The sequence below is a fragment of the Medicago truncatula genome, chromosome 4, assembly GCF_003473485.1.
Source record: "Medicago truncatula cultivar Jemalong A17 chromosome 4, MtrunA17r5.0-ANR, whole genome shotgun sequence".
NCBI lineage: Eukaryota > Viridiplantae > Streptophyta > Magnoliopsida > Fabales > Fabaceae > Medicago > Medicago truncatula.
Genome location: NC_053045.1, coordinates 38479079 through 38494843, shown reverse-complemented (window position 1 = coordinate 38494843; position 15765 = coordinate 38479079). Strand labels below are relative to the sequence as shown.

At 31.0% G+C, this 15765-nt stretch overlaps 1 protein-coding gene across 1 annotated transcript; it reads right to left on the bottom strand.

Annotated features, from left to right (window-relative positions):
* Window positions 1-1064: 1064 nt before the first annotated feature.
* Window positions 1065-7218, bottom strand: LOC11443301 (uncharacterized). The gene is made up of 4 exons (XM_003607469.4): window positions 6730-7218; window positions 6521-6633; window positions 4552-4656; window positions 1065-2262 (listed from the first exon to the last, which is right to left on the bottom strand). Exons 1-4 carry the CDS (start codon window positions 7103-7105, stop codon window positions 1621-1623), a joined length of 1236 nt encoding a protein of 411 aa, XP_003607517.2. The 5' UTR covers window positions 7106-7218; the 3' UTR covers window positions 1065-1620.
* Window positions 7219-15765: the final 8547 nt, after the last annotated feature.

Genomic DNA, 15765 nt, shown 5'->3' with positions numbered 1-15765 from the left:
GCAGAATTAAGCAAATTTCCATATACAAATTGTCAACAGTTTTTCTAATCTGACCCAGTGTCAACCACCTCCTATCATTTCCCCCTCCAAAGAGCCAATATATGATTCCTAATAACAATATAATCATCATGCTCTTTCCCACCCAATCCTCTCACAACCCTAGCTCGAATTTCATACTTAAGCGAAAAGGTAATTGCCTCGGTTTCAGTCTCTCAATATCATTTTTGGTCCTAGTCCTCCTCTTATGATGTATACCCTCTGGTAACTATTAATTATAAGCAAAAATTCATTCCAACAAATGATATATGTGGTCTACATAATAAACCACATACAATATTTATCAAATGAACCTAAAAAGTAGATGACCGGGGGTGTATATAAAGTGTTGATGTTAGGACAAGAATAGGATCTAAATACTTAAAACTTCAAAAGGGCGTATGATGTTTAATTAGAGGTACTAACTAGTAAACTTACGGACAATCAAAGGGAAATGTTAATTTGTACCCTTAGAATACATGTTAAGAATTCCATTAATAGAAATTATGTATTGAAAATTGTGTTAATTTATTGCTCAAAATGTTTAATATTCATTTTTTTCCATTAAATTCTTACCATTATTGGAATGAAACTAATGTTTAACATGTGCCCTAAGGGAACAAGTTAACATGACCCACAATCAAATTATCAATAACTTCGATATTAATAACTGAGACAGCGACATAACTTTCACTATGCCGTGTTTGAATTGTGATTTACACCTAAATCATACTCCCTCCGATCCTTTTTGTTAGAAACAAAAGTGAGATTTTTTTTTGTCCTTTTTATAAGAAGATTGACCAAGTTTCAAGTATGTTTGAAGCTAAATTTCATTTGTGCCCTTATTTATTATGAGAGAGAATATTAAAAGTAAGTAAGTTGGTGGAATAAAGAGTAATTAATTTAGGGGTATTCATGAAAAATTTTTAAATGTAGAAATGTATTAAATGAAGATGACTATTTTCAATGTATTTCCTTGATCTTGATGTTTTATGTCTTTTGTTTCTTGTATAAAGGACCGGAGGTAGTAGTATAAAGTGTATAAATTGGATTTCTACCACATTAATATTTGACAAAATCACATTAAATTTAAACTATTCTTAAATCATGATTTTAATTAAAAGTAAAAGAATATTTGCGTGTCAAAACAAACCACGGCAGTAAACTATATCCAAACATGACCCTAGCCATCAGTAAGTTTGAGCTTTAAATATCTTCCTCATTTACGGCTAAGCCACAATTAAATGCCTGACCTAGATTTGAATGCTGATGGTTAGCCATCCGTATTGTAAAAGATGACGTGATTGTCAGTGAATCCTTCCCTTGCATGAAGATATTGTTGACTAGACTGAAGCATGGATCAATAACTTTGAGCGAATGAGTTGAAGTGTTTCATGTAGCAAATCATGTACATGATGGTTAGAGTTGTAACTGTGCTCGTTGATTCAAACCTCGACCAAAGGAACAATTTATGGGTAAGTAAAAGGTCAGGAAGAAAGCCATTTTTCAATCACCAGGCCACTCTCAAAAGCAGCAATGAACACATCACGTTATACATAGGCAAGAATTATAAAACTTGACTAATCAAAGTGAATCAAACCATGAATCAAAATCATCTGAAACTTTCGACTTGTTTTGGGAATGTGAAGATAGAATGCTGTGATGGACATGTTTTTCTTCTTGTGGCCATGATAAAACATTTGGCTTCATCAAAGTGGATGTTTCCTCTAGTAAGTCGTCAAGTGCATCATCCAGACTGGCAGTAACTGATGCAATCCTGGATTGAACTGGCTCTTTATTTGAAATCTGAGGAAGATCTCCCAACGGAACAGTAAAGGAGGCACTGGACTTGGTCACATCAAGTGAATCTAGAAGCATATCCAGATCTTCTTCAACAGCAGTTGCCTCAAATGTTGAGTGTTTCACTGCTGTATCTTCAATGGAATGTAAATTAGTTTCTGCACTAGGTTGAAATGCTTTATTTTCACCAGAACTGCCAACCTGCTGAAATTCAACATTGATGTTGCTCACAGGAATGAGAAAGTCATCGGATAGGGCCGGTGTAGAAGCAGCATGGCTACTGCTACAAGAACTAGATGATGTAAACTGATCTGCTGCAAAATTATCTAAATTTAATTCTTTAGACATTCTATTAGCTAGTTCACAGTCCTCTGCAGTTTCGTGTACACCAGGTTCATCACTGCTCACCGCCAAATCTTCCACGCACTATAAAAATGACCACATTAATGCAGCATATATAAATTTGCAGACTATGTCAAATATTTAAATCCATCCTCCAACTTATTAGTGACTTTACAGTGCATAATATTGAATTTATATTATGATTCTTAACTTAAACTTCCAAATGTCAACAGTTACACGATACTCTTATTAGTGATCTAGCCACACCATAGCTATTTGAGTATTTCTATAGAATCGTAAATATGACTTCATAAAGGATGGTTGCTTTCAGCATTATAGCACTGTACGATCATAGTGATGCATGTGCACATTGACGACAGACAATAGATCATATAGTCAATATTCCAACTAATAATAAAAGGTCCGTTTGTTTCAGATTTTTTATAAAAAAATCTATTTTTTTATTAAAAAAAAACCACTTTTGTCATTTTTAAGTGTTTGTTTCAGATTTTTAAAAAAACCATTTTATCAAAAAAATCTATTATGATTATATGACTTTAAAATGAAAGCTATTAGGATTAGCTTTTCCCAAAATCTATTTTTTTTCAAAAATAAGGAGCTAACACATCTACAGGTTAAAACTCATTTAAGAAAAAAATAATTGTTTGTATCGGTAGTAAACAAACAGAAATAATATAGCTGTTTTTATTAAATCTAAAAAAAAAGTCTCTGGATAATTTTAACATAAAATCTATTTTTTTTTAAAGCTGAAACAATCGCACCAAAAAGCATTATCAACAGATGATTCCAATTCGCAACTGTCTTTTGATGTTACAGAGGAACAATAACCATTTTATAAGTGCTTGCTATGTGTGCCATTACCATTTCCCACTTTAGCTATGAATTTGAAACCTATAACTGAACTGGTACACATTTAATGCCATAGGGAAAGAGCATGGGAGCCCTTAAGAACTTCACTTTACGATAAGGTCTTGTTCGTAGGACTAGTAAAAATATGAAAATATGTTTGGTTCTCTAATAATTACAAAAATATTTATTTTCACTTTGTATTATGGTTTCTACAATTTGCATAAGAAATAGTGAAAACAACATTTCTAGTATATGTATTTCTTATACAAATCTTTGAAAACAAAAAACAATGGCAACAAAACATGATAGTTTTTAAAAATAAAGAAATTGGGGAATAAGGAGTTATTATTGATTATAGTGGCACTAATATTCAATAGTCATTTTAGAATTGTCACGAGGGGATTTGAACTCCATCCCTTGCAGTTAAAAGGTCAAACTCTAAACACAGAGCTAACAACTCATGGAAAATATGATAGTTCTATAATTGTTAGTGAAAACAAAAAATGTTTTTTCAAACTAGAAAGACATCGAGGTTAAGTTTGGCTTGCATAAAGTATTCTGCTCAGTTTTATATTTGCCCAGAAGTACAACAACAAAAAGCATTTTCTATTTAAACTAATAATAACTAAAATGCCACAATGTTTTCCTTTGTTTAGGGTATATTCAATAATTTGTAAAAGAAATGGAGAAAACAATAAAATATTGGCAAAATTACTCTTATTGAATGTTAACTTAATTTTTAGTAACAGTTTCGTCCTTTTTTTTTCACGTCATTTTCGTCCTTCTGATCAATTTGCATATGGATTTTAAAGATTCAAATCTATGATTTTATTTCAATTTGAGCTCTTCGTGTTCAAATCTGTTGTCCTTCACTCATGTTTTCATATAAATTTTAGATTTGATGCTTGAAAATTCATATGAAAACAGACCAATAGGACAAAAATGACGTGAAAAAAAGATAAAGGACGAAATCGTTATTGAAATTAAATTAAGGAACGATGAATTTTATTTTTCCTAAAATATTTTTGTAATTATTAGTGAAAAAAGAGAGAAATTTTTTTTGCAACCAAATGCATATTTTAATTCTTCATTTCACATGTCTGGGGAACACCGGAGCACAAAACATACTTAAGTGGACCTGAGTAAACCTTCTACAGAGCTCTAATTTAGTTACCACTGGTGTCAGTGTGTTATGACATCATGTATGGTTTCAATCAGATAACATGAATAAAATTTGAAGTAAATAAAACAAAGCACAATTCTTTAAAATTTAGAAAGCTAGGTAGAATACTCAAATGTTAAACTAAGCAAAAGAAAAAAAATAACCCTCAAGCAGAGGAAAAATAGGAAAATGATATTAAGAAAATATGAGGAATGTTAAAATAAATATTATGAAATAATACTTAACTAAAATGTAAAGAAATTTGCAAGATCATATTAAGAAATATGAGGAATGTACTAAAGCCGCATAATTTTCAAGATCAATTCAGAGGATAGACATACCAACTCAGAGGGTAACAGGTCAGGCTCAATAAATAATCTCTTTGATAAGTCGACTTTAGCCAGCTTTTCAGCAATAGCATGCAAATTCAAGGAAATAAATGATGCCTGCATGAAAACCCAATTCATGGTAAGTAAGGAAAAACACAAAACAAGGTTGGAATATTAACATGCTAGAAACCAGAATCTCCAAACCATGAATTAGTAAGAGAGCTGAACAAAAAAAAGAAATACAGCAGGGTAAGTACCCAGCAGAGCAAATGCTCATGCTCCTACAGAAGCAAAAAATGGTCAGTTTTCCCTCTAACTAACTTCAAATAAATTCCAAGATAACTTCCCAGTCCCTGCTCAGTCGCCACACTCCTCAAATAACCAAACCCTTCCTCAAATAACCGCCCATTTCACGCTGCCCTCCCCTTTCTCTCTCTGCCACCTCATCATTCTGTTCCTCTTATTCTTCCTCACATAGACTCTCCACACCATAGGTTTATACTGCTGACCTTCAATTGCATAATTTGGGCTCATGTTCTCATTTTGGACCCTAAACGACTCTCGATGATAATAGGAATGACAGCTTGAATTAGATTAAGATCTGAATCAATTCAGACCTAATAGACTCCTGAATCTCTTGTCCTTTGTATCTGTATTTCCAGCATTTTCCTAACCAAAATTTCTTATATGTTTGATCCTTGCGAAACTATAGCCCAAAATGAATCAGAAATAAGATTATAATTTCTTCTCCAAAACTACATGGTGTCCCTTAAGATATTTTTCAGGGATAAAAGTTGCAGGATCTAAAACAAGTGTTATTGTCGTTCAAATAGAATTTATTCTGTATCTCCTTAAGGAGACTAGAATGGGTGGATGCAAACCTGGCAACCTGCAAATACCCTAAATGGTCCCAACCAGGAGCTTGTAAATGACCAGAAAGGGGAACTTATATATACTTCTCTCCATCAAAGCTTAATAGTGAATATCTACTTATAAAATACTCGCCAAAATTTCATCTAATGAAGAACATTTTGAAAAGGCTGCTATTTGGCTTGCAACGTTAAAGCTGACACTAATGCTGACAGTGATGAAGCTATCACAGACAGCCAAGATACTCATATTTCACATTTGTATGGGCAATTTGGTCACAAGGCAAAGTAAAAAAATAGAACCTAATTGCAAAAGGCAGCTCTGAAGCAGAGATAGAGCTATAGCTCAGGAAGTGTGATAACAAGATCTTGGATATACCATTTTAGAATATGGACTGTATAGGCTTAACTCAACCCCTAAAGTTAGCTCAAAAGATGAGATTACCCAAGCCTTATAATAACTAATCCAATTCTCTTGTCAATGTGGGATCTCAATAATACTAACCTACTTGTCCTACACACTTGAATAGTTGAACCTTGTATAATCTTGAATGAATAAGAAATAAGATTAAAATTGTTGCATCTCAAATTTATACTGCCAACTTCAAAGATGCTAATTCATCAATAAAGTAATCACAATTTCAAACAAATTTAGTGTTGTTTTCTTAAATACAGAGGAAGAAAATGTAATTGCAAAAATTGTCAAGGAACAGAGGTGTGTTCGAGACAGATTGATTAAATTAAATGTAGCACATTCCTCGGCCACCTCCTAAACAATTTATTAAGTAACAAGCATTAAAAGGTAGTAGCAACAAGCCTCATAGATTGACTATGTATATTAATTTATTAAAGGCATTTAAGCTTAAAGAACACATGCTAGTCGCTACTAGTACTCAAATTAAAACTACGGTTTTAAATTGCGATCTGCAACAACAATTGAGGCCACAATATATCGAATTCTGAGGTCTCTGTAGCAACATCAACCACATTTTCCCGCAATATATAGATTCACAGTGCAACCGCAGTTTATCATCATGCTTTAAACCTTATACGATGAAACTACACTAATCATATAATCACATCAACACTAGTTAAGGAAGTAAGCAAATTACCTCCTGATATGCACTAGTCTTATCCTGTACAACAAAATTATCATCTCCAACCCATGACACAATTCCCTCTCCCCGAACTTCGAGTATAGAGCTTAATCCCACACCAAACTCCCCTGCAAAAAAAAAAAATCACAATCACAACATTAACACTACAAAAAAAACAGTGTAACAAATTACTCAATTATCATCATTCAACATTAATCACATACAAGGAAGAGCTTCATTGAAACCATCAAGAGTTTTATCAGCATTAGACTGAGCTTCAGCAACAAGAAAACGAAAATCAGCGCCTTTACTTTTGGGAACAACAACATCTAGGGTTTTGCTTCCAATTTCAGGAACAGAATCCAATTCCTCTTCTTCATATCGATCCCAATTTCCGGGAAGTGCAGAAGAATCTCTCTTTGAACGATTGGTTTTCTTCTCGATTGCTCGTTCTTTTACGGCGCCGTTTTGGTTAGGATTTGAAGATGAAGGAAATGGAGAGTGTGATTGTGGTTGAAGTTTGGGTTTGTGATTAGCATGATGCTTTTTGTTATGTTGTGTGTGATTTCGCTTCGATTTTGCTAAAGATTTTACATCCATTGAAGAATGTCGAAGGTTTATCGAATTGAACTGTGTGTTAGTTGCAGAGCGCGAGGAATTGAGGGACCGGTGAATGTGATAGAGTTTTTTTTTTTTTTTTGACGCAGTGAATGTGATGGAGTTCAAACGCTGTCGTTTGAAGCTCGAACATAAAATGTATTTTAAATGTTAACAAAAAAATATTATCACCTCCAAAATCCCATATTTATTTCCGGAACGCACCAACATAAACATCCCATGAAAACTCAAAAACTCATTAAAATATTTTAAATTTTATAATTTAAATAAGGCGCGTGTGAAATTTGAGAAAGATAATGGCTTAAATATTAAAATGATCAATTAATATTTAATTTTACTTTCAATGAACGAAATGGTTGTCATGATTTCTTATCAAAGCTCGAAGCTTCTACCTTCTTGGATCTCATTTCACCGTCAAGATTATCAATCCACTCCTAATGGATGTGTCTGCACAAACTTTGTTTTGTAGAATGTAAGTTTTCATTTTTTTTCTTTGTTAGCTTTGTAAAAAAAAAAAGTATATCGTTCATTCAAATTGATAGAGTATATCATTACAATAAAATTGAAAATATGTGGAAATAATTTATTTAGCTAAAAAAATAAAGAAAAACAATTAAAATGGTTGATTTTGGATCAAAATTAACCCTAAATCACTCTCTTTGATAGATCAAGAAAAAAAAAAAACTGAACTTTTTATTCTTTCAAAAATAAATAGATGACATCTTAAAAAAAACTGCATTTGTCCACTAAAAATTTAGTCCTATGTAGAGGTCGGACCTTTAAGGGTTTCATGGTGCCACTATCCTACCTTGGGGATATGTGAAACTCATGGCGACCTTCTAATAGGAGGAATCGAGGAAGACCGTTGAGGTCCATTTTATGATGGTAGACTGTCAATTTGTCTACAGTTGCATTATTGGGAGACCCATGATAGTTGAACTTACCGCTCGTCTAAATATGAAGTAATATGTGACGGACACCACAACGGCAACTATTCGAGTGGATGTGAATGCTGCAAAAAAAGTGCAAGATGACATCCCTCAAGCTACACGAGGTGGAATACTCGAAGATAAAAATAAAACAAAAATGATTCTAACCCTGAAGACGATTGAGGGTGCTTAATAGAAGAAAGGACGACGGGCAACTCATTTGTGCCACTATGATCAAACAACTCGATGAGCGTCGCTAGGAAATAAACAAACTAAGATTCACACATTCTTTTTTTTATTATTTACCTTGCTTAAAAAAAATGTTCGCGGCGAATGAAGTTGACTGGTTATGTTAGGCTCAACCACAATTTCTAAGATGGTATCAGAGCCTCTCCAAGATCCATTAGGCCACCTGCTATCAGATTTCCGCTATCGCGTCACCCACCATCGATGCTTATGAACCAAGCTCAATAGTGATGGTTGTGAGGGTGTGTGTTAAAGAGTTTCACATCGGGCAAAAAATGGATTGAACATGTGTTTATAAGTTGGGGTAATTCTCACCTCACAAGCCGGTTTTATGAGATTGTGTTAGGCTCAACCATAATTTCCAAATGTTAAATAGTTAAATTATTAAATTAATAATATTTTAAGATCTTATCAATAACATGTTGTCAGAAAAGATCACTTAGAATATGCGGTGTAAACTTTTATTAAAAAGAAACATAAACTAAAATTCGAAATAGAAAATTTAGAGGAACTACAGTTTGAAGAATTTTTTAAAATAAATTAAAATTAAAAGTTGGTATATTTAGAGGGACAAAAACATACATCGCAATCCCAAATATATAAAATAAGAGTACGGCGCCTCCACGCGTTACTTAGATTTACTATTAAAATCTCTCTATGCTGATTTAGGTTATGAGATATTTTAATTCTAATAGAATGGACAGAATGAAAAAGAATAGAGTGGAATGGTTTTTCTTCCATTGTTTGGCTTATGTTATGATGCAATAGAACAAAACTATCATTTCATTGTTTAGAAAGTAGATAAATGAAATGCATTGTTATTTTTAAATTCCAATTTTACTCTTATTTAAAAAACACTATTATATTAAAAAAAAAAAAAAAAAGAACAAAATAATACACGGAGAAAAAACCATACCATGAAGCACAATAATCTATATATATAAAAGAAATATCCCTTGAATTTACCATTTTGCCCCTATAAGGGGCAATTTGGTAATCTACTTATTGGTTGAGTTTTTTTTTAAACAATGGCCTATGAATTTACATTTTTGCCCCTAACCAATTTTTTTTAATTATTTTTAATAACTTTTAATTATTTTCCAATTTTTAACTTTTTCAATTTTTTATCCCAAATTCAGTTGTTTCTACATTGCCGTTGTGGGAGATTAAGGTATCGTTTGACCCGACATTTTTCAAACTTCTCTACATTTTTAAAGAGAAGTTAGGTCAAACACAATATCAATTAAGTACTTACTAAAAAAAGTACGTTTTTTGAACGCATAAAATTGAATGGAATGAGCTTTGACTAGAAGATGTTAAATGTTACTTTAAAAAACTACTTCTCGACAATTTATTTCACAAACACCTCCTTTCAACTTACGCCGAGAACCTTTTCTTTATTTTTTAATATTATATATTTTTTTTAACAATGGCCTATGAATTTCCATTTTTGCCCCTAACCAATTTTTTTTAATTATTTTCTAATTTTTATATTTTTAATAACTTTTAATTATTTTCCAATTTTTATATTTTTAACTTTTTCAATTTTTTCTCCCAAATTCAGTTGCTTCTACATTGCCGTTGTGAAAGATTAAGGTATCGTTTGACCCGACATTTTTCAAACTTCTCTACATTTTTAAGGAGAAGTTAGGTCAAACACAATATCAATTAAGTACTTACTAAAAAAAGTACTTTTAGAACAAATAGGTTAAATCCAGGGCTAATATTGCATCACCGGTTAACATTTAGAAATAAGAGATGACATTTTGCATAAATTAAATCTAGGGTTAATATAGTAAAGTCACACGAAAAAATTAGGTTAAATCTAGGGTTAATATTGTGTCACGGGTTAACATTTAGAAATAAGAGATGTCATTTTGCATAAATTAAATCTAGGGTTAATATAATTTGTTTAGTAAAATTAAAGAGAAAAATTAGGAGCAATTTGTTTATTTTGATTTCCCTAACAATTAACGTTAACATTTTGATCAAATTAAACATGGTTAATTAAATAGGGTTAATACAGTAAAATTAAACAAAGAAGTTAGGTTAATTATAGGGAAAATTTTTGCGTCCGAGTTAACTTTAAGAAATAAAATAAAATAGGTTAAGTATAACAAGACGGGTTAACATTTATAAGTAAGAGATTAAGTTAAGTATAGCTAGACGGGTTAACGGTTATTCCTTTCCAAAAAAACAGCATATAATTGGGAACATACTTTTATTTTACTTTAGATAAACATTAAATGCAAAAGTGTGGAGGGAAAAATTAGGTTAAAATTAGAGATGACATTTTGCATAAATTAAATCTAGGGTTAATATAGTAAAGTCACACGAAAAAATTAGGTTAAATCTAGGGTTAATATTGCGTCACGGGTTAACGTTTATAAATAAGAGATGACATTTTGCATAAATTAAATCTAGGGTTAATATAATTTGTTTAGTAAAATTAAGGAGAAAAATTAGAAGCGATCTGTTTATTTTGATTTCCCTAACAATTAACGTTAACATTTTGATTAAATTAAATAGGGTTAATACAGTAAAATTAAGCAAAGAAGTTAGGTTAAATCTTGGGCAAAATTTTGCGTTCGGGTTAACTTTAAGGAATAAGATATTATAATAGTTGTTATGTTATTTTTTATGTAGTGTTTTAGGCTCTGTATTGCAAAATTTTGGTTTACGCAGCTTTGATTTTCATATTTATAAAGGACAACAATTTTCCGTAATTTATAAGATTTCTCCTTCAAAACTAAATTTAAAAAAAATACGTTATTCAACCCGTACGAAGCACGGGTTTGTAACTAGTTGTCTAACAAAAAGAAAAGACATAAATTCTTTCACAGATTAGGTATTAGATAAGACTCATAAGAGTTTAATTAGTACACTGTTCATGTATAATTATTTTCAATATGCATCTCATAATGTGTTATAACATTAATTAATTAATTGATATATGATAACTCCACCACCAAAAAAAAGGATAATCCTTGTGTTTTAATATTCATTAATTAATATGACAACGTCTAATGAAATGTATGTATAAAATAATTATGCACTATTAGATTATATTTATTAAATTCATTAGCTAATTATACACTATATTGTCTTGCAAGATCATCCACGTATAATTAATTAGGGAACAAAGATAAAAATAAAGTAACAAAAGAAAAGAAAAGATAAAAAGGGAACTAAACTGAGTTGAGAGTGAAGAAAGGAAAAGCTCAAGACAAACCATAAATAAAAGGGTTTTAATGATTACAGGAGAAGAAATAGAGAATGATGAAACACAACAAGTTTGATTTTTTTTTTCTTTCTTCATTTTATAATTAGAAGTAACAAAACATAACAAGCAAAGACGGGAGAGGGATCCATACAAGGAGAAGAATAAATCTGCATCAGATGAAGTATATATGACTAAAGAGAAAAAGAAATGATACATGATCAAATAGTTATTATTTAATCAATATATTTGGTTCTATTGTATACTCTATTTATCAATTTGGGGAATGAAAAATAATATGAGAGGATGATATGAACGCAATGAATTTCATTATATTTCATTTCACTTCATTAATTTATAGAATTCCAAACAAATGAATATAACTCTATACAACTTGATTTCGCTTAATTTCATCGATTCAAACATAGTCTTAGATATATTTATGCTTGTTTTGTGGGGATTGTGAAAATCTACTCCCTAAGATATTGCTTTGACACAAATGGTACCGAAATTGACAAGCATTTTCTTAAAGACTAGCTAGCCTAGTCTACAACAGATTTTTTTCAAATTCTAAAATCTAAGTATTGCATTTTTTATTTTCTAAAATCACTCCTTTCTTGTGCACTGTTCTTTTTAAAACAAAGTATTTTGTGACATACGTACGATAATTTTAACCGTAAGGTAGATAACAAAGATCACTTTTTTCATACAAACTTTTGTTTCTTGCGGGCCAATGTTAGTACTTTCTTTAATTCCTACAAGGAGCTTTTGAAAATCTGTCTTTTTGCTCCCTTCACCATCTAAATTCACCAATAATTCAAAGAGCTAAGGAAAGACAATAATCCCTACACTGATCACTTCTCCTATATATATCTTAATTAAATTCCCAATTCACTAATGCTCATATAATTCTTGGATTATGACCTTCCTACCAGACACAAAAAAGATTGATAGTGACCTTTGATTACCACATAATACAACTTTTAACACAAATATTAATTTAATAATTAAATAATTTCAAATTTGGGCATTATTTGATCTCTATCACTCTTGCATTCTATTTCTTTATTCACGCATGGTCCAAACAAAGGGAATAATTAATAAATATCTCAAAGGCCACCTTGATAATTCATTCACCTTAATTGAAAAGGAAAAAGAAATAGATGCTACTAGTGCAATGGTGGATTGCTTTAGTTTTGCTTTTCATGGCTAAGAAATAGAAGATCCTCTTAATATTAGGGTTACATGGCAATATCATATTGGTTGATTTAGGTTTATAGTGGGAGTCAATTTCATATCCACGAGTATACAGTGTTTGTTTCTCCTCTATAGTCTCTATAAGCGCGTTTATTCAGATATATATATATATATATATCCAATGTGTATAACAATCCTATCCAATAAATAATTGAAATGTTGTTTTGCAAATAGTTTGATCTTCTAATTTGGTGGTGGGGTTATTATTATAATTAAATTAATTTACATAGAATCACGCTTGTGCTTGTTGTTGACAATTATGATCAATCTAAAATAGCACCTAATAAGAGTTGCGCATGAGTGTGATAGCTACTTTGCATTTTAATTACATGATCCTCCATAAAATACTAGGTCCTTTACAATTCTTGACCAAAAAGATGCCAATCATGTAGATAGCCCACCTTAGCACTTACAGCCCGAGGGAGGGGATGAGTAATGCACAATTATCCACTAAAAAATAGTGTCATCTATGCATTCAAGAGTAAATTACATTACATTCTCATTTTCTAAGTGATGTTTTTTTGGTATAATTTTCTAAAAGACGTTTAAATTACGCTATCTTCTCCTCTTATACATAGTATACTAAAAGAAAATTGCATTATCGTCATCTAAATTGTGATTGAATTATATTTCTCTTCCCGTTTTCTTTTTATTTTGATAAAAGTTCATCCCCTTTTAGGTTAATATTTACTCTCTTCTTTCTTGATAAAACCCTTTACTCCAATTGAATATAATTAAACTTCTAATGCGTATATTTTTCTCTATATCTGATTCAAATGTATATCATTAACATATAATTTTAAACTATATTAGTATAAACTATGAAGCAATACAAGATAAATAAAACGCTTGGAGAAATCACTAAAACCAATAAAAAAGATTATTTAAAATTGAATTTTATATTCAAACAATCATGAAATATATACTAAAATATTCAAAGTTAATTATCATGAACATCGAAGATTATAAGAAGTGAAAAGTTAAAGGAAAAGATTCAGAAATAAGTGTTTCTCTTTTGAGAAAATAAACACTAGCCATCAAAGACCCAAATCACGATGGGCCGGTATCTAAAGTTGTATTAACCTTAAATGCAAAAGTGGCATCTAACAAGCAAGAAAAATCTTGGTACTTGGATATTTGTTGGTCAAGATATATGACCGGTGATAGACAATGTTTTCTCTCATTTGAGAAGAAAGAGGGACAATCAATAACATCTGGAAATAATGATAAAACTCGAATCAAGGATAAATGTTTTATTGGTAAGAATAGTTCTGTAAAATTTGATAAAACATATCTTACTAAACATCCGTCAATCATGTGACAATGACTTTGAAGTTATTTTTAAACCTTACACGTGTGAAGTAAGACAAACTTCTTGAGGAAACATAATTTTCGAGACGAGGAAAAAATAAATGAATATGGCATATTGAATCATAAACCAAGACAAGACTGCACTGTTATGTGTTCAACCTGCAATCCATATTGCCCATATCAGCTAACAGGGTTTAAATATCATTTGGCATGATAACGACCACAATGAGCCATCTACAAACCAACATAAAAGGAGAATTGACACGAAGTAAACAAATGTAGTTCTGTATTCTAGAAATTTGAGCAAAAACACAATGGGTATATCTCCAATTAGAGCTGGCAAAATGGATTGGGCCACCATACTCAACCAAAAACCCCGCTAAAATTGAAGACTAGAAAGATAATTTTAGATTCGTTTATCAACTCGGTTTATTAGTCCGGCCGAGTCGCGGATAGCCCAGGTGTGTTGTTAAAAATAGCTCTATTCTACTGTCCAAACCACAAATACCTTCAATGACATTGAGCCTCATTAATCATTTTCAAATTTTTTATATACGTACACAATTTTTTTTTTATTTTTGGATAAAGTATAGATATGTACTATCTCCGTCTCTAATTATAAGACCCCTTTTGAGAATTTCTTTACATACATGCCCATATTAATTATACATCTTTTTCTTCAATCAGCAATAAATAACATGTTGAAAACATAAACCATCTCTCTCTTAAAGGATAAAATTGTAAAAACAATACTAATTACAAACATATTTAATACAAATATCCACTTTCTTAATTCCCGTTATTTTTTTAAAAGGGTCTTATAATTAGGGACGGAGGTAGTATATTATATAATGGAATTCAACTGATATTTTAGTTCTAAAATCAAATAAGAAACCAAACAAGAAATAAAATTATGAAATTGCTTTAGTTGTTAGCCTAATAAAGAAACATATTACTCAATTATGCTCTAAAGAAACAAAGCATATCTCTCGAAAAAGTGAAGTTCAAATTTACAAATCCAAAAAGAATATTCATGTGAAAGTGCTGTCTTTTATTTTTTCCTGTAAAGTTGGTTGCTAAAATTCAATAAGATCTTCTATACCATCTTACCTTATGCATAGAAAATGACCTAAAAATTAAAAAAAAAAGAAAGCACATTAAATAAAAGAATTATTAGTTAAGTAGTGTAAAAAAGGCACATATTCTCCAGCTTTTTATAAGCAGAAGCATGTGAGTCCCTGTAATGGAATCCTAGATCTAACTCTGTTCTGTATGGGACAACTGTTCCAATGTAATCAAGCTAACTCTAGCTACCTCAGTGAATTTTTTAACTTTACAAGACTACCCTTTCTAAATAATTTGAGTTTAGCCTTGTTTTCAAAGTTTAGATGTTGTTATAAGCATATAATATCATCACATTATAATTAACATTAGACATGCTAGCTTATAGCTAAATTGATTTAGTATTGGAGCAGCTAAGAAATCAATTTGCATTATCAAAATGAAATGAAATTATACATGAACCATGTCTTTAACAAAGTGATTAGACTTAAGTGTCTAATGGGCATTTGTTAGAGATTATGAAGCATGGATACGAAAACGGATATACAAGACACGGATACTGATACGCTCACACCGCTAATTATTTGAGAAAATCACATAATTCAGTGTAACTATAT